Source organism: Echinops telfairi, unplaced genomic scaffold (genome assembly GCF_000313985.2).
Source record: "Echinops telfairi isolate 266 unplaced genomic scaffold, ASM31398v2 ScPeMD7_17;HRSCAF=63, whole genome shotgun sequence".
Taxonomy (NCBI): Eukaryota; Metazoa; Chordata; class Mammalia; order Afrosoricida; family Tenrecidae; genus Echinops; species Echinops telfairi.
Window position 1 is genome coordinate 2,139,352 of NW_022103914.1, and position 23,029 is coordinate 2,162,380.

The window sequence follows — 23,029 nt, forward strand, 5'->3', positions numbered from 1 at the left end:
GCCAAACCCACACATTTATCAAGACTTCACTTGCTGTTGCCCCTACATGACAGCCCATGCCTTCCTGCCCCCTTTCCCCCAACCTAGAATGCCACCATCGAGCAGCATTTAGCTCTGGCCGCAGCACCCCACAAACAGAGCCCTCCATACACAGCTGTCAGCATCACTCAGGTCCAGAGCTACCCACGCAGCGCAGCGGCCACCGTACAGGGGCTGTGACCTGGCTGCCAGACTGGGACAGGGCTCCCGTCCCCTATACTCCAGCAGTGGCCCTGTGGACAAGGGCAGAACAGAGCCAGGCATTCCTACCAGGCTGTGGGTTGTGGTAGCTGCTGACAAGCCAGCTCCCTGAGCAGACGGAGTCCCTCCCGTAGCCTGGCCCCACTGACCTTCTTGGGAGAGGAGGATGAACCGGGTAGTCTTGAGTGTCTTCCCATTCAGGGTCCAGGTGACGGTGGCTGGGGGCTCCGAGGACACCTGGCACTGGAGCAGCAGCTTCTCGCCCTCGGCCACATGGGCATCCTGGAGCTTCTCCTTAAAGGTGGGGGCTGACCCTGGGCTCTCTGATCTTTTTTCATGATCCAGGACCCCTTCGTGCCCCTTTTTGCAGTTCACATCGTTCTTAACCTCTTCCTCGAGTTCTTCTTTCCTGGCTGGTTTTGGGGTCTCAGAGGGTTTGGTGTTGCCCACAGCTCTTGGGGTCTCAATGGGCTTGGTGTTGCCCACTGGTTTCAGGGTCTCGGCAGGCTTGGCATTGCCCACAGGTTTCAGGATCTCAGATGGCTTGGCATTACCCACAGGTTTTGGGGGCTCAGCGGGCTTGGCATCGCCCATGGATTTCGGTGTCTCGGCAGGCTTGGCATTGCCTACAGGTTTCAGGATCTCAGATGGCTTGACATTGCCCATAGGTTTTGGGGCCTCGGCGGGCTTGGCATCGCCCATGGGTTTCGGTGTCTCGGCAGGCTTGGCATTGCCTACAGGTTTCAGGGTCTCAGAGGGCTTGGCGTTGCCTACAGGTTTCAGGGTCTCAGAGGGCTTGGCGTTGGCCACTGGCTTCAGGGTCTCAGAGGGCTTGGCATTGCCCACTGGCTTCAGGGTCTCAGAGGGCTTGGCATTGCCCACTGGCTTCAGGGTCTCAGAGGGCTTGGCATTGCCCATTGGTTTCAGGGTCTCAGAGGGCTTGGCGTTGCTCACTGGCTTCAGGGTCTCAGAGGGCTTGGTGTTGTCCACTGGTTTCAGGGTCTCAGAGGGCTTGGCATTGCTCACAGGTTTCGGGGCCTCGGCAGGTTTGGCATTGCCCACTGGTTTCAGGATCTCGGCGGGCTTGGCATTGCCCACAGGTTTCAGGATCTCGGCGGGCTTGGCATTGCCCACAGGCTTCAGGGTCTCGGCGGGCTTGGCATTGCCCACAGGTTTCAGGATCTCGGCGGGCTTGGCATTGCCCACAGGCTTCAGGGTCTCGGCAGGCTTGGCATTGCCCACCAGCCTTGGGCTCTCCACCCCCTTGGCATTTAAGGCTTCGGCACCACTGCTACCATTCTCTAACCTCTTCTTGCTGCCCAGCACTGAACGGAAATCCGGGGTGGCAGACTTTGGAGGAGGCACCTTCTCAGGCAAGGGGGTCTTGGGCGTCCCCTTCTTGGCCAAGACCGAGCGGAAGTCCACCTGTTGGGGGCTGTGCACTTTCCTCTCTTCCTCAGACACGGTCTTGGGCTTCACTTGCCGCTGCAGGTTGGCGCGGAAATCCATCTGCTCGGCCGGGATCTCCTTCAGGTCGTCTTCTAACAGTGTCCGGGTGCTCACCCTCTTCCCCAGGAGCTCCCGGAAGTCCAGCTGCTCCACCTCCTGCTGGCGGATGGCCTCCTCCGTGTGCTGCCGGGTCTCCACGCGCCTCTTCAGCAGCCCCCGCACGTTCTCGCCCTCGTCCTCCTCCGGCCAGCCCTGCCCGCTCCCTGGCCAGCCGGTCCTCAGGGTCCCATCTCGGTCACCAGCATCAGCACCGACTCCTCCACCACAGGGGCCCTCGAAGCTGGCCGGCTCCCTCGCCCTGCAACCAGTGAAGGAAAAAGGAAAGTAGCTGGAGGAAAGGGGCCGGGTAAGACAGACGTCAGGGGGAGCACATCCCTGGGGGGGGAGGCGGGAGGGGGTGGGGGCTGGCCAGGCTGTGTTTATAGAAGGGAGTGTTGATGAGAGGAGCTGCTTGCTTAGCTGGGTTGTTACATCGGCAATGACTTCAGTAGCCTTATAAGGGTGTGTACAAAAAAAAAAAAAACCCTCAACAACCCCCCCTTCCCTTCCCTTTTCCCTCCCTCATTCCCCTTCCAATCTCCCCCTCTTGGCTCCGGCAGCCTGTGGCTGCAGGCTACAAACAATCTGAGGCTTCGAGGCTGGCTTTGCAGGGACCGGGCAGAGGAAGGAGCGTGGCCAGAGAGAGGTGGTGGCTGAGAAGGAGGGTCACTCACCGTGGCGGGGCTCTGGCAGGGCCGGACTGTAACATCAGCGACACCTGGCAGCTGCATTCGCCAACGCGGTTTCTGGAGAAGTCAAGGGTCAGATAAGAAGAAGAAGCTCTCCAAGGGGCAAGGGGCCTGCTCAGTCTAGGACCAGCATGGACTCGGCCACAGGCCAGCAGTACACAGGGAGGATGGGTGTCACAGCTGTCTGTCCCAGACTCAGATTTGGGGCTCTCTCACCCTTGTGTTTTCTGAACTCTTGCTTTAACCACATCTGGATAGCAAGCAGCTTAGGAGGGCATAGCGGAGTGGAACTGCAGGGTCCTCTTTCCTGGACGAGTATGGGTTTGACAGGCACAGGATAAACGCAGCAGTGGATGGAGCCCGAGGGGCTGGGGGCGCCGCCCAGGCTGACCCTAGACTCTTCAAGGCCACTGTCCGCTCAGGAAATGACAATGACCTTGCTCCCATTGACCCCCTCTGAGGAGGCCCCGAGAGCAGAATCGTCTGGTTTAAAGACGGAAAGCGTGTCCCCTCACATGGGCAGCCCTTTCCTTCCGGGTGGGGAAGGCCCCTGATTCTTCTTATCTGTGAGCCCCCAACCCCAAGGGCTCCTGCTGGGGTGTGTGTGTGGGTGGGGTGGCTTTGTCCAAGACAGTCCCTCCAGCCCCACCAGGCTGCCACCTGGTGGCGAGTCTGAGTTCTGGCCGGTGGGTGGCGGGGAGCGGAGGGTGTCTTATTTCAGAGCTTCCGGACCCATTTTGCCCAGCGGGGCCGAGAGAGGCTTTGTGCTCTCAGAACCCCATCGAGGCAGTTCCACCCTGTCCTAAAAGGCTGCCATGAATCAGCACCGACTGGATGGCAGTGAGTTTGGTTTTCTGGAAAGAGAAGGAAAGGAAGGCTCTGGGGTCTCTCTGAAGCAGTGTTGGGGCAGTCTCTCAGCCACCCGCATCCTGGGCTCGGGCGTGTAGCGTGACTCAGAGTCAACCCCGGCTCCATGACAGTCCTGTGCGGGGTGTCTCACTTCACGACAGTGCTGAGACACGGCCCACTGCATTTTCATAGGTAAGGAAAATGACGCTTAGGGAGGTTACATAATCTGTTACAGTTTCGTGCTAACTAGTGCAGGACGGGGTTGGGACCCAAGTCTATGCACATCTGTGACCCTGTATAGGTTTTCTGAGGCTGTAAGTCTGTGTTGGGGCAGAAAGCCTCTTCTTTCTTCCTCAGAATGGTTGGTGGGTTTGAACTGCTGACCTTGTGGTTCGCAGCCCGACACTTAACCCCTCCCACCAGGGCCCCTTGTAAGAGACTGTTACAGTATGCTGTGAACATAAATGTGTGACTCAGTTTGTTGCGATCGTTCCCTTTTACAGTGGTCTGAAAAAAAGCCCACAGTATCTCCGAGGTTAGCTTGTCTCTGCTGTCAAGGTGGGAAGCACGGAGCTCCAGTCCAACCCACCCCCAGGCCTCACCCTGAGGTCCCCGGGACAGCCTGGGGGCAGGAGAATAAAGGTGCAACGCTTGCATACCAATTTGGCCGTTGGGTTGATTCTAACTCACAGTGACCCTACGGCAGCGTGGAGCTGTTCCTGGGGTTTCCAAGGCTGTAAATCTTTCCCGAAGCAGCTGACAGGGTTGGATCATCAACCTTCCACGCACTCAGTGACGACTGGCTTGAAAACCCGAACACGCCGCCGCCACGGCGTTGAACGTGACTCACGGCTCCTCAGGGTTTTCAGCCCGTGCATCTTCCCAGGAGCAGAGAGCCTCATCTAACTCCTCAAGTGTGGCTGGTGGACTTGAACCGCAGACCTTGCACTGAGCAGCCCAGCGCTCAACTCACTGTACCACCAACGCCCCTTTCATTAGGAGGTACAACTCCCAGAGCCATCAACATAAAATCGCTGCTGGGTCTTTGTGATGAGTTATGGGTTCCTCTGGAGCCCACAAAAGGCAGGGCGGCTTCCCTCCTGAGACCCGGTGGCAGATAAACGAACCCACGGGACCAGCTGCCTGGAGCCATCTTCGTCATCTGTCCTTGCCCTAGTTACAGATGAAGCCTGGTGCCCAGTCCAGGCGCTGCCTTGGGAAGTGGGAGACGCTGTCCTCTCACAGCCGAATGGGTTCCAGTTTGCCTCAGTGTCCCAAGCCCGATCTTTGATTATAAAGCCTTGGACCTTGTCCCTCTTAGAACCAGCCACCTTTGGAATGAATTTTTTTACCCAAAATTAGTTTCAATAACTCTTTTCCTGGCAAGTATCAATCTTTTACATGTTTCAGTTGGAATGTGACATTTCTCCTTTTGGAAACCGGAGCTGGGGAGAGGAGAAGTTAAAAAGTCCCCACTCATACCTTCCCCCAACGAGAGCAGGGACAGGACCTCTGACTCCTCCTGCCCCGCCCCTCTCTGGCTTCCTCCTTGAAAGGCATTGTGCAGTGCAAAGACTCCATCTTTCTCCTGTCAGCATGAGGAAAGTTGGAGGGGAACAAGGCCCCCGGCAGGCCTGGCACACACTCCCCAGGAGAATTTTCCGCTGACTGTTCCTTCTTAGCTGGGGACAAAGCCAAGGCTGGGGCAACAGCCTCCCAAAGGAATAAGGTTGCCGGACCTTGGAGAGGGGAAGGAGGCAAGCGCTGCGTGGGTGTTGGATTCCATATGATTTCCCAGGTTCCCAAGCTCCCCGTGTGTTTGAGAGAGATCCCCCGTGCCAGGCGGGGAACGGCAGGGCCCGGTACACGGGGGAGTGGACAGCTGGGCCTGGAGACTCTGCTCTGCAACGTGCTTTGCGGGTGGGTGGTCAGAGCAAGCCTGTGAGGCCGAGACCTTGGTTTCCCCCATGCTTACAGGAGGAGGCGACTAGATGGCTTCTAAAGTTCCGTCCAGCTGGGACAGTGCGAGTTTTATGACTGTCCCCCGGCTGGCCCCAGACAATCTGCCGGCTGGCCTCCTAGTGCATCGTGTCCCTCCCCAACCCCCGTTCTGTTTTGGTTCTCTTCCCATAGTCCTTTGCCTTGCTCTCCCCACACCCTTTCTTGCTCAGCCCATCCAGCATGCCCTCAACAGCCACACCTTTTTCCACCTGCCAATTCTCTGCCCTCGCCTTCCTCCTTCTCTATCAAATTCCCTCCAAGAACTTTTCTTTTCCAGGTAACCTAAAAAGACCCCAACAGTTTGAGAAAAGAGACAGTGGGGGGCTGTTAACCCCCCTGTATCCAGGGACTCACATCGAAGGGGGGTGGCAGAAGGGATAGAGTGGCAGTGCCAAGAGAACCGAAGCGTCAGAGATGGTCGGTTCCAGCCTGTTCTCGCTCTCAGACCACTTGCTCCAGGGGAAGCCAGCTCTCCTGTCTGGCAGATGCTGACGGTGCTGCGTGGCAGGGAACAGAGGCCTCGTGCCAGCAGCCATGGGAGTGGGCCATCTTGGCAGTGGAGCCTCCAGCCTTGGCCTTGGCTTCCCTGACTGATGCCCAGGTGACATTTGGAGTCTGTCCTCATTTCTGGCCCTGAGTTGAACTCACTCAGCTAAAGCTACTTCTATAAGCTCAACTCACAGGCGCTGAGATGACGAAGACGACGTTGTAGCTGCCAGGTGTTGGGGCACTTTGTTTATGCACCCATAGATAATGATAACTCCCTGACGTGGAGCTGATGCTGGCTTGTAGAGAGCGACCCTAGAGGACAGGATAGAACTGCCCCTGGGAGCTCCCCAGACCATCTGTCTCCGGAGGATCCGCTCGTGGTTTTGAACTGCTGCCCTTGTAGTCAGCAGCCCGGATAACCATGATGCTCCCATGGAGCCCATAGGCACCAATACCCTCCTTCTATTCCCTTGTTTTCCAATTTGAATCCATTCCTCCCCTCTTTGTATTTCCTATTCTCTCTATAAATGACGAACAACATCGAGCTGTAACAGGCATGGGGCGGCGGGGAGCTAGCTGGGAGGGGAGGTTCTCAGCAGGTACACGCTTGCTGCATTGAGTGAGAGGAAACGGGAGCACGCTGAGGGCACTGCCCAACCTTGACCCTGGAGCCCAAGCCCCACATTTGTGCTTCCCCTGGGTCCCCGGGCCCGGGCGGGTGAGCTGGGGAGTTGGCGCTGGGGCTAAGGGAGGTTGGGGGGCATGCGGACTCACTTGAGCAGGATCTCATACTGGCCTGCGTGCCAGGGCCGCACGTTCTTCAGGACCAGGGTAAACACGTCTTCATTCTGCAGCACCTCGAAGTGGCCGCTGTCTCTGGAGAGGGCTTTGCCATCCCGGAGCCAGTGTACGGAGGGAAAGGGGTCGCCTGCAATGGCGCAGGACACCAGGACGCTCTGGCCCAGCGTGGCGGTCACCGAGCGCGGCTTGCTGATGAACCAGGGCTGGGTGCCATCGTGAGGCTCTGGAAGTTGGCAAAGGGTAGAGTCAGAAGACCCTCTGGCAGTGGGCTATGAACGGAAAGGTCAACGGTTCGAACCGACCAGGAGGAAAAGACGTCGTGATCGGTCCCCATAAAGGCTGCAGCCCAGGAGACCCTTTAGGGCAGTTCTACTTGTGGCCACACGAGGTCGCCATCGGGTGGAATGGACGTCCCAACACCCAGCAATAGAGTCAGAGGGAGGTGCTCATTCATTCAATTTTCATGGTGATGGAAGCTTGGAAGATAGCAGGTTCCCGCATAATAAAACCCCCAGACCCATGGCCAGGGAGTTGATTGCAACCAGAGAGACTTTGTACAGGGCTGTGCATCTTCAGCTTTCTCCCAGGAAGCAGCTGGTGGCTTCCAACTGCTGACCCCAGGGTTAGCAGCAGCCCAATGCATAACAGGCTCACCTCAGAGTGCTCTCAGGCCAAGATTTTTCTCAGTGCTCATTCGACATAGCTTGCCAGGGAGAACCCAGGAGGAGCAGGGACTTACAGGAGGCAGAGAAGGGGGGCCCCACTCAGCCAGAGCACGTGGTTAATGAAGCTTAACCACATGGGGCTGGGAGGGCCTGGGGGAGCAGAGGGCCCACCATGTGAACAAAGCAGGGGCATCGGGCACCTTGCACGGTGAGCACGGCTTGGGTGCGGACCTCTCCAGCGCTGTTCCACGCCTCACAGGTGTAGGTGCCTGTGTCCTCTGGGAACACCTCCTGGATGCACAGGCTGTGCCGCGTGCCCTGCTGTTCAAAGTGGAAGTCCTCCGACTCCTGGATCTCCTTCCCGTTGTGGAGCCAGATGACCTCAGGGGGCGGCTGCCCTGCACCAGGGGAGGGGAGGAGGACGCGTGGGAAAGGGGCCGCCGGGAGGCAAGGCTGCACTCATGCCTGGCTGGATACCGCACTCCGTGCTCTCTGGGTGTCACCAGCTACCTCCACAGGTTGCCGAGCGGATTAAAAGCATTAACACCCCACCCCACCCCTTAGCAGCTCAGGGGCACAGAGAACACCTACGTGTGCTCACTGCCAGCGCCACGTTAGGACAGGCAGAGCTGGCCCCTGTGCGTTTCCCAGATTTGAACTCTTTAGGGGCCAGGCACCCCATCTTTCTTCTGAGGAGTGGCTGGTGGTTTTGAACAGCTCATCTTGCAGTGAGCAGCCCAATCCATGACCACTCTGCCACCAGGGCTCCCCCTGGCACACAGAAAGCAGCCGGGAATGTGAATGACAGTGATTACCCGTTTGGGGAACCGAGAGAGAACCGGGGTGTGAAAGATGTGGCCTCAGAGGTGAAGAGGACGCCCCACACAGAGAGACTTTTAAAATCATTCACGATGCTTGAGAATCCTCAGTGGTATTGCCAGCCGGCCTCAAGTGGAAAGAACTTCTCTTCCGCGAGGCCTCAGGAGACAGCCACCCTCCGGCCAATGCTCACCGTAAAGCAACAGCCAACCATGACTCCCAGACGACCACTGGACAACTGCAGAGCCCGGCAGAGAGAGGCCCGGGGTGAGTGGCCGTGCCCTGCAACGGTTGCAGAGGGAGGCTGCGCAGACACCAGGGGCCTGGAGGCCAGGTACAGAGCACCTCTGAGGATGCTGGGCCCCGTGGGCCGCCCAGTCGCTGCAGTGCCTGTTGCCTGCAGGCAGAGCGGGGAGGAGGCTGCAGCACCCTGTCTGGGACTCTGTCACAAGCCTGCCTCCAGCCAGCAGGAGGAAGGAGTTCCTCCCAAGATCCCCAAAAGGATATGCCCTCAGATCCTCCAACAACATATCTTTGTTGCTTCTGCAGCTGAGAGACCCTGATGCTAGAAAGGCAAGGCAGACGGATGACTGCGCTGGGAGGGCCCATGACCATTTGTACAATGAACAGCAATCCACAAGGACGCCCCAGCCACTAGGTCCACGCCAGGCTTCTCTCCATCACCCACTAGTAAGGACTGTGGCTGGGAGGCTATTTGCACATTGTGGTACGGCTGCCCCGGCTTTAGAAGGCCTCTCTGCTGCCTCTCCCCACTGGACCGTTTGGGCCGAACAACCGACAATATCTACCAAGAATCCAGGAGTTCTCCCGCAGCCTGGCTTTGCACTTGGTCTTCCAAACCTTCTGGCTACAGTGCCCACATCATGTTTTCCAATTAGTCCCTCTTCTAGCCAGCTATGGGTAGGCTCCACTACTGCACGGCTTACCCTTGACCCCAGAAAACCCACCCAAAGAAAGCCAAAAATCAGGGACTAGAGGCTAGGGAGTCCCTGGTGGTTTCTTGCCAACCTTCTGGCCGGTCAGTGACCTGAGGGGTTCCCTGGAGAACAACACCCACGTTAGGGCCACAGCCATGCCCTCCGAGATCAGTGGTGCAGAGACAGACCTGACACCTGCACGGTCATGGTGACCTGGCTTCCATCCATGACGTGGAGATCGGAGAGGCCCTGCAGGAAGATAGGCGCAACGGGCTGGCTGGAGGCCATGGGCAGAGGGCACTCCCTCTTCCGGTCACTCTTCTTTTCTGTGGGGTGGACGACAGAAGGGGGGTTGACCATCGGTTCCTTCATTCAGCCCCCACACACAGAGGCGCCATGACCGTGTGGCACGTGTGCTGTGTGCAGGAGGGTGACCGTACAGACACCAAGGTGGAGGCCCTGGAGTTCAGTGAGTGCCCCGGTGGTGCCACCGGTTAAGGTGCTTAGGCTGCCAACTAAAAGGCTGGAGCTCTGAATCGGCACAGGGGCACCTTGAAGAGAGACCTGGAGCTCTACAATTCTCCATCCCACTCCACCCCGCCCCCCAAAAGTGTATGGGCGCACATGAAGCTTATCAAATCTAATCCTTTAATGATGTGTAGTTTACTGAACACAGCACCTGGGCGTGGCGGTGGTGGGGGTGGGATTCTCTCTCCGAGGAAGCGAGAACACATGGAATTGAGGAGGTGGCTTGAAGCAGGACACAAATGAGACCAAGCTGCTGGCTGCAGGCTGGCCCATTCACTTCCCCGGAGCCCTTTGTGGGATGAATTAGCAGATAGCTTCCTGGGACTCTTGGGCACCACCCAAACGCTGGCTAGAACCTGCCTCACAGGCAGAGGGGAGGTGGTTGCGCCTGTGCTTTCTCTGCCCACCCAGGGCAGTCCTGGTGCAGAGCAAGCTCCCAGAGTGGCAGTCCTGGTGCAGAGCAAGCTCCCAGAGTGGCCGTCCTGGTGCAGAGCAAGCTCCCAGAGTGGCCGTCCTGGTGCAGAGCAAGCTCCCAGAGTGGCTGTCCTGGTGCAGAGCAAGCTCCCAGAGTGGCCGTCCTGGTGCAGAGCAAGCTCCCAGGGTGGCCTGGGCACTGGTCTTTCACTCTGTCCAGCCAGCCAACAGAGCCTTTTCAGCTTTGCTGTCGTTGCTGTTGGAAAGCCAGGGTGGCGTAGGGGTTACTCGCTGGGCTGCTAACTGCAAGGTCAGCAGTTTGAAATCCCCAGTCACTCTGCCGATGAAAGGGCTTTCGACTCCCGTAAAGAGTTAAGGCCTCAAAACTCACAGGGGCAGTTCCACCTGTCCTATGGGGTCACGCTGAGTCGGCATCGACTTGATGGCAGTGGGAGTAAGAAGGGCCGGGACACCTCTAACTTGTACCCTAACCTTTAGGGGAACAGGACTCTGGACTTCTGGGTTCCTTCTGACTTCTGTCAGCGCAGGGCCGCAGAACCCTGTACACCTGTGCATCTCACACCTGAACAGGGGCCGGCTCCCGTGTGACCCCCGCATCTCTATTTCCTGCCAACTAAAGACGCCTTCGCAGGGCTCCGGGAGGCCAGCCGCTGGGAGCGTGGCTGCAGGGAGGCCAGGCAGGCCCAGGCGCTGCAGGCCACTTCTCCAAAGCAGATGCAGTTGAGAAGGGTGGCAGCGGCCAGGCCGGGTGGCTCCCCTGGCACTCCCAGCCCCCACTGCTCCCCCTGCCCAGGACAGCCCCTTCCCCTGCTGGGCTGCCTTTGATGAAGGGCAGCCGAGGTGGCCTTGGCAGGGGCTACCTGCTTTGGGGCCTGTGTTGGTGACACACTGATCTGGTCCCCGCTGGGCCGGGAGAGCTGGCTGCCTCGGGAGGGCTGAGGAACTTTCTGTCTTGTGCAGAAAAGACAAAGTGTTTTCTCCTCTGCCGAGTGAGTACTCCCTGGTCCCCGCTCGCTGCTGTCCCAGCCTGAGTCCCAGGCAGCGTGGACACTCCGCCCAGATGAGCCATCCCAGGGGCCATCGGGAGCTCCCAGCACTCTCCTGTGAGGGATTGGACAAGCTCTTTCCTTCTGACCCCACTGCTCTCTCGGTTTCCTAGCCGGCCTGTGACCGGGGTTTGGCCAAACCCAGTCTCTGTGTACACGACCACTGGGGTGGAGTCTGACCTTCGCTCCTCTCAGAAGTGTTTCTCAAAAACAGCCTCCCACATCAGGCACTGCCTTTCCCTGAAGCTCAACACCCTCTTCAGTAAAGCAGGGAGTAATCATAGTAACACAGGGCTCTGGGGTATGGAAACTCTTTCTAAGACAATCCACTGACAGTGCCGGCGTTTGTATGAGGCTGCGGGTGGACCTACTCTCCCCGTCCACTTGGCCTCAATTGTCTGGTGGGCTTCTCAGCAACAAAGAGCAAAGGGAGACTTTTGTGCCTCTCACCCAAGGACTGCAGAGCCTTTTATATGGCCCGGGAGGAACACTGTCAGGAATACACACGCTGAGCAATAGCGGAGGCAACAAAGCTCCGCAGCAAACTGGAGCCTGTTGCCATTGAGCTGACCCCGGAGGATAGACCAGACCCGCCCCACAGGCTGTATGCTGTAAGGAAGCAGACGTCTGCTGAGCGCAGTTGCTGAGTTCAAACTACCGAGGTTTTGGTTAGCAGCTTCGCATGTAACCGTTGGGCCACAAGGGCTCTTTTGCTAAGAACCATGGTTGCTAAAAACGGCAACAACAACAAAAAAGACGCCGCTACCAAGTTTATTCTGGCTCATAGTGACCCTACCAGACAGAGTAGAACTGCCCCAGGGTTTCTGAGACGGTGACTTTTGTTGGGATGGAAAAAGCCTCATCTTTCTTCAGCAGAGACACGGACGGTTTCAAACTGCTGACCTTGCAGTTGGCAACCCAATGCACCACCCGCTCAGCCACCAGGGCTCCATCGGGTGCGCTATGTCGGCTTTGGCTCACAGCGACTGTGGGGCGACAGAATGAGATCATGTCAGGTCCGGGCCCTCCTCCCATGGCTGGTGTGTCTGAGCCATCCTCCCAGGCATTGTGTGCGCACCCCATGGGAGTCTTCCTCTGTTTCCCTGCTCTAGACCATGGGATATATCTCTACATCAATGGAGCACAAAGGACCACAGCACTCCCCATAGGCGGGAGATGGGGGAGGATGAGTTTGTGGGAACTGGTCCATTTCCTTCTGACACCACCTGTTATCTCTGCCCCGAGAGCCCTACGACAGGGACGTCGGGAAGCATGAGATGCCTGGGAGGGCCCAAGAAGACAAATCAGAGTAGACACGGTAATTTGAACATTTCCTTTTTCACAAAAACATGGATTCACTGTCAAGAGACTTCTGACCCAAATTGCCCCCACCAGCAGCTTTTTTTTCACAAGACAGACATTGCTCTTCCTTCCTTTCCTGGTGGACACGACGTTGCTACAGTTGACTTCCAAGAGGCGGCTGGGTAAGAGGTGTGCTCAGGGTCGTAGCCGCCCACCCGACTTGTTCAAACTGGATGGAGAAGAGCATGGGCCAGGATCGGAGGAAAGCTTATTAACCCTCGCGCGGGATGCAGTGGACACAACCTTGCTGTTTGACCAACCCGCTGAAGGGTGCCTCTGTGTGTGCTCATCTCAAAGAAGACACGCAGACATGACCAAAGAAGAGAATGACCATCACATGCAAATCAAAACTTACCACGGCCACTTAAACACAGTCGCGGTGGTGCATCAAGAAGGAGCTGTGGGAAATTCAAGATGGACTCAGGAAAGGACGAGGAAGAGGGAGGGACAGCCTAGCTGCTGGCAGAGGGAGCTTGGCTGAAAGCAGAGAATCCCAGACAGAGGTTTACTGCTGCCGTGTTGACTGTGCGAAGGCATCCAACCATGTGGGTCATCACGAGCTATGGACAGCCCTGAGCAGCACGAGCATTCCGGACACGTCGCTGTGCCCGAGCGGACCCTGCACGTGGACCACGGGGCGGCTGGGCGGACAGAACAAGGGCAGACTGCGCAGCTTGCAGTCACGAATGGTGTGAGTCAGGACTGTGTCCTCTCGCCATACTGAGTCAATCCGTATGCTGAGCAGATCGCTGAGAAGCTGCACTCTATGAAGGAGACTGAGGCCTTAGGTTGGAAGAAGGCTTCGGAGCAACCTGTGATGTGCAATCAATAACCCTGTTTGCGGAAAGGGAGGAAGATGGAAGCATTTGCTGATGAAGATCAGAGACTGCCGCCTTCAGGTTGGATGACAACTCAATGGGAAGAAAATAAACATCCTCACAATTGGACCAATAGACAACATCATGATAAATAGAGAAAAGACTGAAGGGGTCTTGGATTTTGTTTTATTTGGATTTGCAAGCAATGCTTACAGAAGCAGTAGCTAAGAAATCAAATGGCATATTGCATTGGGAAAACCTGCTGCACAAGATCTCGTTAAAGCGAGGGTGGGAACCTCTGGCCCCAGGGCCGTAGGAGGCCCTCAAATTCACCAATACCCGCTATCTCAGTACACCAATGCCACTTGGCTCACCAAAGAGAAGCAGTCCAGCCACCGTATTCACTCAAAAAACCACTGCCACCGAGTCCATGCCCACTGCCAGCGATCCTGTAGGACAGGGTCGAACTGCCCCTGTGGGTTTCTGAGACTGCAACTCTTTACAGGAGGAGTAGCTCCACCTCCCCCCGACAGGAACGGCTGGTGGTTTTGAACGGCTGATCTTGCAGTTAGCAACCCAGCCCCCGCCTGGGCTTGCAGCCATCACGTTGGGGCTGAGTTAATTAAATGTTGAGCCTATATGGCCCGTCAATGCTGTTAAGCATCTCTGAATGGCCACTGGCAGGAAGATTTAAAAAAAAGGATTCCCCATCCCTGCTTTAAAGTATTAAAGAGCAACGGCCTCACTTGGAGGCCCAAGGGGGGCCTGATTCAAAGCGCGGTATTGTCAATCGTCTCATGGCGTGTGGAGGTCCGACAGTGGATTAGGGTGTGGGTGAAGAACCCTGGACTACCATGGACTGCTGGAAGAACAGACAGGAGGACGCCCGGGAGACTGGAGAGACTCCATCTCACGGACTTGGGCCGTGCTGTCAAGGGGACCAGCCGCTGGAAAAGGACGTCGTACTTGTGAAAGTGGTGGGGAGCCGGGATGAGAGCGAGGGACACAGTCGCTGTAACAATGGGCTCAAATACAACAGTGACAGTGAGGGTGGTGAGGGTGGCACAGGACCGGGCAGTGTCTCCTTCTGTTGGACAGACAGGGTTGCTGTGAGTCGGAAGCTGACACCTGACAACCAGCACCACTAGACTCCCTAAACCCCAGCCCAGCTCCACCGCCTGACGCTCCCGAGACAGAGACTCGAGCTGGGGAAGGTGAAGTGGCCTGCTCAGGGCCATGGAGACAGACACAGGCAGAGCGAGGGCTCCTCCCCAGGCCTGCCGACAAGTCAGCACCCTTTGCAGGGCGTCAGCCTCCTCCCATGGTGCCCGAGCCCTGACTGCAGGCCAGTGCACTATCCGCTGCCCACATCCCAGATCCCTGAAAACCCAGATAGTCTGAAGGCGAGTCGGGACAAGCCTCGTGTGTATGCGTGCTTGCCTAGTATTTCATTCTAGAGCAACTGCCCCGGCTCACCTAGGGCCTTACCAGTCAACGCTCAGTCTGGTCTGAAGTCGAGTCCGAGTTGGTGGGTAAAACCCAAACCAGTTGTCATGGGTCACAACTCCTGGCAACCCGTGTGTCAGGAGCAGCTCCAGGGCTCTCCCGGGCTGAGTTTTGGAAGTAGATCACCAGCTGGTGTCCCTTCTGCGGTGCTGCAGGTGGGTGTGAACAGCTAACCTTTAGGAGGGTAAAGGAGCTCCCAGGTGTGCGCCACAGACTGAGGTCAAACAACAAGAGGCAGGTAGAAAGGTGTGGTCTGAAGCGGCTCTCACCTGACGGGCCTCAGTGAGCTTTCCCTAGATCAGTGGTTCTCAACCTTCCTCATGCCGTGACCCTTGTATGCAGTTTCTCATGTCGTGGTGGCCCCCCCTCCCCCAAACTATAAAATTATTTCCGTTGCTATTTGATCACTGTCATTATGAATCGGGCGACCCTGTGAAAGGGCCATTCGACCCTCAAAGGGGTCACGACCCACAGGTTGAGAACCGCTGCTCTAGCTCTAGCTCGCCGAGGAGGTGCCATCCTTTCAGGGGGTTAAATGATCAGAAGAACTAACACAGGTAAAACAGCCAGAAGAATCCCTGCGGCAGAGGAAGCACAGAAATAGATGCTTTTTGCTGGCCCTAACCCGCCCGTGTTGGTTAGGCAAACTGAAATCTGACCTCGCCACACTGAGCACATCCCTCAAGCCAGAAACTGCGTTCATCCGGCCCAAGTAACACTGCCACTGAGGTAAGAGTGTCACAAGGGCTCCTAACAAAGTTCAGCACTTCGTGATGACAGAGCATGATTGGGGAGCATCGGCCCTCTGAAACAAGGAGCTGAATGGCACAGTGGTGACTTGCTGGCCTGAGATCGGCAAGGTCCGCAGTTTGAAACCATCAGCCACTCCTTTCTACTCCCCTAAACAGTTAAAGTCTTGGAAACCCACAAAGGCAGTTCTGCCCTGCCCTACAGGGTGTCTGTGTGGGCATTGGCTTGATGGCAGGGAATTTGGTTTTTGTGGCCTTACAGTTGAGGAGCTGAGGGCCTGAGGAGGGAGCTGGTGTCTCCTGAGGTCCTGCGACTGACCCAACCAGCCGATGAGGAGGAGGTAGCGGTAGCCGGCTGGGTCTCGGTTTGGGAGCATTCTCTCTACTGCACTGAGAACAAAAGCTGGCCACCAAAACTCTGCAGGGAGCTTTCGCTCCCCAGGGCTTGTGGCAGTTACATCATCTGGTGTCAATTTGAGAGGATTAAGAGTGAAGGGGTGGAGTCTAGCCTATCAATCAGGTCGCAGCTTGATGACCTCATTTGGAGGGACTAAGGAGATAAACAGTTCGCTGGAAGTGGGACATACACACTCTCCTTGTAAGGCATTCCTGTTGAGAAGACACATGGAGCTACACTAGAGCCCTGGAGCTGAAGGAGCCATGTAAAGACCCACGCCAGCACTGAGATGCTTCCACTGCCACTGGATCCACAAGCCTTTCCACTCACTGGCCTGTGATCTTCTTGCATCCAGCATCATTGCATGTGTTTTGTGAGTCTGAAGAGGACTTTATAGATTGGTATCAGACATGGGCTAATATCGGACTTATGGACTTGATCTGGAGTGGGCTGGAATGTTTTCTCAATATTCAATTGCTCTTGTATATAAAGCTCTTTCTTATACACAAATGAGTCTCCTTGGATTTGTTTCTCTAGTCATGCCCAGATGCCCCTGATCTGCTGAACTGCCCGTTAGCTTTCATTTGCGGCTGGCCAGAGTAGAGGAGCCAGGGTCTGTGGCGGGGAGGCCCCAAGAGTAAGGTGACCATACGTCCCGCTTTTGACGGGACAGTCCTGATTTTTAACAATTTTTCCTGCGTCCCGTGGCGTTTGTAAAACGTCCCGATTTTTGGAAAGAATGCGTGACAAGCTAGGGTATACGGTTTTCCGCTGCCATGTGGCTATTTCGCCAGGATATGAGTTTTATCAATGGTGTCCCGCTTTACCAATGTTAAAATCTGGTCACCCTACCCAAGAGGCAATGCCATTTCAAGAAGACCAAGCCCTCATTTCGGGCGGGCAGGCACTAAGCATGGCATGGGAGAGCAATGAAGGTTCCCTGGGATCTGGCAACAGGCTTGCTCCCCGGCCTCTGTGAGGCAGGCATGTCCCACAACGTGCTTCCCACGGCCCTGCTGAGACCAGACCTGAGGGGCTTCCTCCCCAGCCTCCTTGCGTGAAAGGGCTAATTGCCGCTCTGGAAGCTGGTGTCATTGGCCAGGGCCGCTCCACGTCCTCCGTGACCTGCTGACAGAGAAGCTCCTGGGGTCCCTGCTCTACCCTGAGAGAAAGGCAGAGGACCAGGCCGGTCTTCCAGTGGACAGATGGACACAAAAAAGCCATGTGTGGAGCAAAGAAGGCCCTGCAGAGACCGCTCTTGTTACTGAAGGCGCAAAAGCAAGAGCGACACACGGGAGGAGAAGGGGGTGGGGGAACAGAGAGGAAGGGAAGAGAAAGGGGGAGAGGGGGGACATGACAGAGAGAGAGGGAGCCCAGGAAGGAGGAGCGAAAGAGCCCCCTTTTTTAATGCTTTCGATCCTCAGATTTTCCCTTTATGGGCATTTTTCTGCTCTGATTTTGACTCACCATGAGCAAGCTATTTTCTTAAACAACCACTAGTCACGAACCAGGAGCCACTGGGCGGTGCCAGCTGTGAATGTGCCTGGCTGTGAGTCTTGTCCAGAGGCCCCTCTGAAGAAAGGCCTGGCCTCCGGCCTCCAAACATGGAGCCAGTGCAACGCAGGGAAGCCCAGGCTGGCCTGGCACTCACAGGGACGGACGCCCTGGGGGGGATGCCCGCAATGACAACCGGTGTGTTAGTTTCAGTCAAGGTGACCGACTGCCTGGCCCCCGTGAAGCAAAAGCCGCACACAAACGACTCACGGGGTCGGGCAGCGGAGCAGAGAGTACACAGGACCCAGCAGTCAGCGGCCCCCTGCTGCTGCTTCTTCGAGCTGTGCTATTTTGGGCAACTGACTCAACCTCTCTGAGCACCAGCACCTTCCTGTGTAACTCAGCTGCCTGCTGGCAAGTTGAGTCGAGGCCACCCCTCCCCCGGGGGTCTCTGAGGCTGTTATCCACAGGAGTGGAAAGCCCAGCCTTTCCCCTGGAGCTGTGGCCAGTTTCAGACTGCCGACCCAACAAGTCCCCACCCAGAGCTTCACCAGGACACCACCAGGGCTCCTTTTTATATGAAAAGTGGGGCTAATTTGAAAGCGGAAAATGGAAATGTTATAAGAATTACATAAAAACAAATGATCTTTTCTAAATAAATGTGTTTTTCTGAACAAATGTCTCAAAAGTACTAATTGACAGCGTTTTAGCCAAATATATATATATATTTTTAAAGCTCCCGGAGGGGAAATTGTTACCTTTCTCATTTATTCTTACATATGATCTGCACAACCTGGACCTCAGACTAGAGGCCTGGGTCAGCCTTTAGCCCCTCGTGGGGAGAAAAATGAGATTTTCAACTCCCATAAAGAGTTACGGTGCCAGTGTATATATAATATGTGAACCAATCAAACTATATTTAAAAAAAAAAAACCCCAACAAAAACAATATGCGCCCATTGAGAAGCGGGATATCATTGCCAGGAGGAGCCAGGAGTGGAGTGTGGCCTCTGGACCTGGGATTCCTGTGCTGTGAACTCCGGGATTCAGAAGACAGCTACAACATCAGAGTGCAGCAGGAGCTGGCGCGTGGAGCAGAGTGAAGGACTTGCCAGCCCACAGAGCAAGTAAAGTGGGTGCTTCTGTGCAGGAGGCTGGCCTGCAGGCTGGGGTTCCTCTCAGCACACAGTTGGGGAAGCTGGGCTTGCTGACCCAAGGCAGCTGAGTGCCTTTAGGCTGAGGCTTCCTGGGGTGTGGTACGCCTGGGCACTGAATTCAGAGGGCTGGGTATGCTGACCCACAGAGCCTGAGCTGAAGGCCTTCAGGTGGAGGCTTACAGGTGAGTGGTATGCCCTTTGGGCATCTATTGGCAGCCCTGAGCTTTGTAATAATGTCCTGATGGACCACTCTATCCTGAGCATTTCCCACTTGCATTCCATCCAACCTGTCAACTTCCTGAAGAACCCCAAGCAAACAAAGCCGTCTCAGGAACCGTCCGGGCGGTTCTACCCTGGGAGTCAGAATCAACCCAATGGCAGTGAGCTTGGCTTCCGGTGCCTTCCCCTGAGAGGAGCCTGGTGGTACAGTGGGTTATGCGTTGGGGGCTGCTAACTGCCAGGTCAGCAGTTTGAAACCGCCAGCCCTCCATGGGAGAAAGATGAGGCTTTCTACTTAGATAAAGGTTTGCTATCTTGGACACCCCAAGGTCAGTCCTGCCCTGTCCTACTGGGTCCCTACGAGTCGGCATGGGCTGCATGGCAGTTGAGTTTCCTTTTTGTCTGGGCCTGAATCTGAGAACCTTCCATGCCTTTGTCCCCGTAGTTGACTGTGAACTTGGCGTCTCCTGCTTGTCTGTAATTCTCCCGAGCCCTTCCTTCTCTTAGTAGGGGTTCAGCAGGAAAACCAACCTGGTTCCCAATTTCCCCTTGGAAGCTTGTCTCCACCGTCAGACAGGTATTAGTTGCTTCCTGAAACCAGAAGCCACAGGGTGATGGGTCCCCGTCCGTGTGTCTTCACACTGACTGTGAAGGGCAGTTTATGCTAAGGAGGTGGCCTGGGGGAGGGGGTGCCGGCCAGGCCAGAAACCACCGGCTGAGGCCAGCTGACCTCAGGGGAAGGCAGAGCAGGCCCATCTGGACATGGGGGCTTGCTCCATGGGCTTCTTGTTGGTCACTGATGTGTGGAAGCTCTGTGTTAGGGCCTCCCCCCAGCTTGGCCCCATTATGTCATGTGTCCTTTCTCTTGCAATAGACCAGTAATCCTAAACAGAGTGCTTTCTGGGAATGCCGGGGCCTGTCTCCGTGGGTTACTGTATCTGAGGGACAATGGACCCACAGGCCTGAGAACTCCTGAGCTGACATGCTGAGGGGGTAGGAGAACCCCAGGTCAGATAGGAGGTTGCTATGGGAACTCCCAAACCTGTGGCTAGGTCTTGGGATGACTGGGTCCTTGAACTTGTGAGGTCCGGCCTGGCTTGGGGTGCTTACAGCTTACCCAGGGCTGAGCATGCAGTTAGTCTCAGAACAGAAGTGGCAGAGAAGGGAAAGGATTTGATGTGTCCTTACAGCACCCCAGCCCCTTTGAGGAACTCTGCAGGGGCTCTCCCCAATACAGGGACCACCAGTTAAAATTCTGGTCCCCACCATGTATGCAGCCCTCCTCTCAGCTTATCAGCAGCTTTAAAGCACCCCCAGATGTCCAGGGGGGCACCTCATGCAATCTCTTCCTTCTGAAATCAATCTCTCTCTCTCTCTCTCTCTCTCTCTCTCACACACACACACACACACACACACACACACACACACACACACACACACACAGGGAAATGCTAAGTTGTGGGAGGAAAAGAATGGCCTTTATCTTGGATCTACTTTAGCGATTACCACGCAAAACATGCAAAATACCACCCCAAGAGTGAATCTGATTGGCTCCAACCCTGATGGGAATTCAATAAACCACCCTCTGAGGGCACTCCGGAGTGAAGCCCTCCCTGCCCTACGCCTTTATTTGGCGCTCAGAGTCCAGCAGGCTCCCCCTCCAGGCCGGCCACCTTCCTTCCCTGAACCCCAAGGTTAGAAGGCGGTCCTCATTGAAGGGGTGCGACTTTCGCCCAGCCCCTCCGTGCTGCTAGGGCCCGTATCCAAGCTGCAAGATCCCAGGAAGGTCTGAACTCCCCGCCAAGAAAAGTCTGTCTCCTAACCAGAGAGAACGCACCTGGAGAGTCCGCAAAAAAAAAAAAAAAAAGATGGCTCCTTGTGGCAGGAAGGAAAAAAAAGAAAGGATTCTTCCTCCCGTGGATTGCTCTCTTTTGCTTTCCCATGACATAACCCCTCTGACTTCTCCAGAACCGAAGAAGCCAATCAGAAGACAAAGGTGTAGGGGTCAGGAATGAAAGGCAGCACTGAGGTAGGGCAGCCCAAAGACAGCGCTCTGGCCAGTAATGACGACAGGACTGCTAGCGGGAGGGCGGAGAGCACCCCACTGCGGCCTTCTTGCTGCCTGTGATGTTATAATCCAACCCTCCTTTCAAGTATAATAACCAAACCGCCCCAAGGTTCCTTCCCAGGGAGCACCTGCGGCCCACACTCCCCAACACGCTGCCATAACCCGGTCGCACAAAGCTACCCTCTGCATGGCATTCTTGAGCAAGGACCCCACGCGAGGACCTGCCAGCCCTGACCTACACCGGGCAGTTACGACACTCTGTAATTGCTCAAGGCCACTGATGTAAACACACATCTTCAGAAGCCTCCCAGTCACAGGAGGGAGCCACGCGGCCCATACACCTCCAGGGACACAAAAGCCACACTGGTTATCAGTTAATGGAGCTTCTCATTCATTGCTCGCCTTCTCAGGTGCTCTGGGTGTGGATGCAGGTTCTAGGACAAAGGAACATCCGGGATGTTTATCCACCTCCTGCAACACAGTTCTCCTTAGTGAGGGTAAGCATCCGAAAGCGCCCTTGTGAGTGGCCTTGCTCTGAAAGTGCGTTGGAAAGTGGACCAAGGCAGATGGTGCCAGGTTGAACTCTAACACCTTCCCACTTGTGCTTTCTTCTGACCCGTTTTATATTTGTCATTATTTTCTGCTTTCTTTTCATTTGGGATGTTCGCTTTGCTACACTGCTTGTTCGCTTTGCTACACTGATGTTTTTTTTTCTTTTGTAGTTTCTCTGTATATGAAATCCAGTGTAGGTAAACCTATAGAGATGGAAACTGGATTAATAGTTTCTTAGGGTCACGGTAGGGGAGGCTGGGAGGAGTGAGGAGCTACTGATGAGTACAAGAAAGTTTCCAGAATTGATTGTGCGACTCTTTCTAAGATGCTGGAATGACTGAATTGTATGATATGTGAATTAGATGTCAATAAAATCAATCTTTACAAAGCCACTGGAAGCCCATGGGGAGCAGGGGACAAACCTGCCATCAGCTGGACTGATGGTCAAGGTGACAGGGATAACTGGTGAGGCGGGGAGGAGACAGCGGAGCAGTATCTTTCCGTGTAAAGGAGGGAGTCCGTGGCTGGAGGCTGTCACTGCTCAGAGCTGCCGACAGACAGAGCGCCTGAGCCTCCCGTTGCTCTCCCTGCCCAGCGAGCATCTGCTGGCTTCACGGGGCTCCTCACCAAAGCAAACGCTCGAATCCAGTGGTTCTCAACCTTCCTTACGCCGCGACCCTTTCATACAGTTCCTCATGTGGTGGTGACCCCCAACCATAAAATTATTTTCATTACAACTTCATCACTGCCGTTTTGCTACTGTTATGAATCGGGCGACCCCTGTGAAAGGGATGTTCAACCCCCAAAGGGGTCATGACTCACAGGTTGAGAACCGCTGCTCTAATAGGAATGCTTAGCAAGCTTCAGTTCTTGTAGAAAGCAGCTTTTTAAAAATTTTATTTTATTTTAATGGTGTCCACAATTTATGTCGAATGGGCCTAGCAGACCTTCAGTTCAATAAGTAAACCATTAGGCTGAGAAGCGATGTCAACATGGGCCCAGTTAGCAGGTTGACAGTGAATCTAGTCACCGAGGGATTCTGGCTCTGACAGAGATCCCGGGAGAAGACCTGCTTCAAACATGCTGTCCCACAGAAGGCTCCCGCTGCCAGCTCCCAGTGCTTCACTCTGAGCGCGGGGCATCAAGGCCACCCAAAGCCACGCCTGGGCTTTGTAGAAATGGGGATGAAACACCCTTTGACTCCAGCCTGGGTCAGGAGGAAAAACACCTTTTCTTCACCTGGTTGGTTATTTACACCTGGAATTTCCACCCGTCCCCCCACCCCACCCCCACCGCCACTGTCCCCACTACTTTGAGGGGAAGGAGCCTTGGTGGTCAGTGGTTAAGTGTTTGGCTGCCAATCAAAAGATTGGCAGTGCAAACCCACCAGCTGATCTGAGGGACAAAGACGTGGCAGGCAGCTTCCATAAGAACTACAGCCTCGACCGGAAAACACTCCCAAAGGCCAACAAACAGTCCTTGAACTAACTACAGGCTTTTCTTTTGTTGTTGTTGTTGTTGTTTTGTCATTGGCTTTTTGTTGATTTTTTGTTTTCTTTTGTTCCTTTTGCTCTGTCTTGTTTTTGTGCATGTTATTATCTCTGCAGGTCTGTCTAAATAAGATAGGCTGGATGAACAATCTGGAGGAGAAAACAATGGG

General features: G+C 55.5%; 1 protein-coding gene across 4 annotated transcripts in view; it reads right to left on the reverse strand.

The window, feature by feature from the left end:
• Positions 1-23,029, reverse strand: part of MYLK (myosin light chain kinase) — a 246,884-nt gene that overhangs the window by 94,485 nt on the left and 129,370 nt on the right. For 2 of the 4 annotated variants that reach the window (XM_045287508.1, XM_045287507.1), the window contains exons 12-16: positions 9,228-9,365; positions 7,483-7,680; positions 6,591-6,840; positions 2,463-2,534; positions 390-2,047 (exon numbers count right to left, since the gene is read on the reverse strand). In XM_045287508.1, coding sequence (XP_045143443.1) covers positions 390-2,047; positions 2,463-2,534; positions 6,591-6,840; positions 7,483-7,680; positions 9,228-9,365 — 2,316 coding nt within the window. The remainder of the gene's footprint in view (positions 1-389; positions 2,048-2,462; positions 2,535-6,590; positions 6,841-7,482; positions 7,681-9,227; positions 9,366-23,029) is intronic. The other 2 variants (XM_045287510.1, XM_045287511.1) reach the window with 2 other exon arrangements.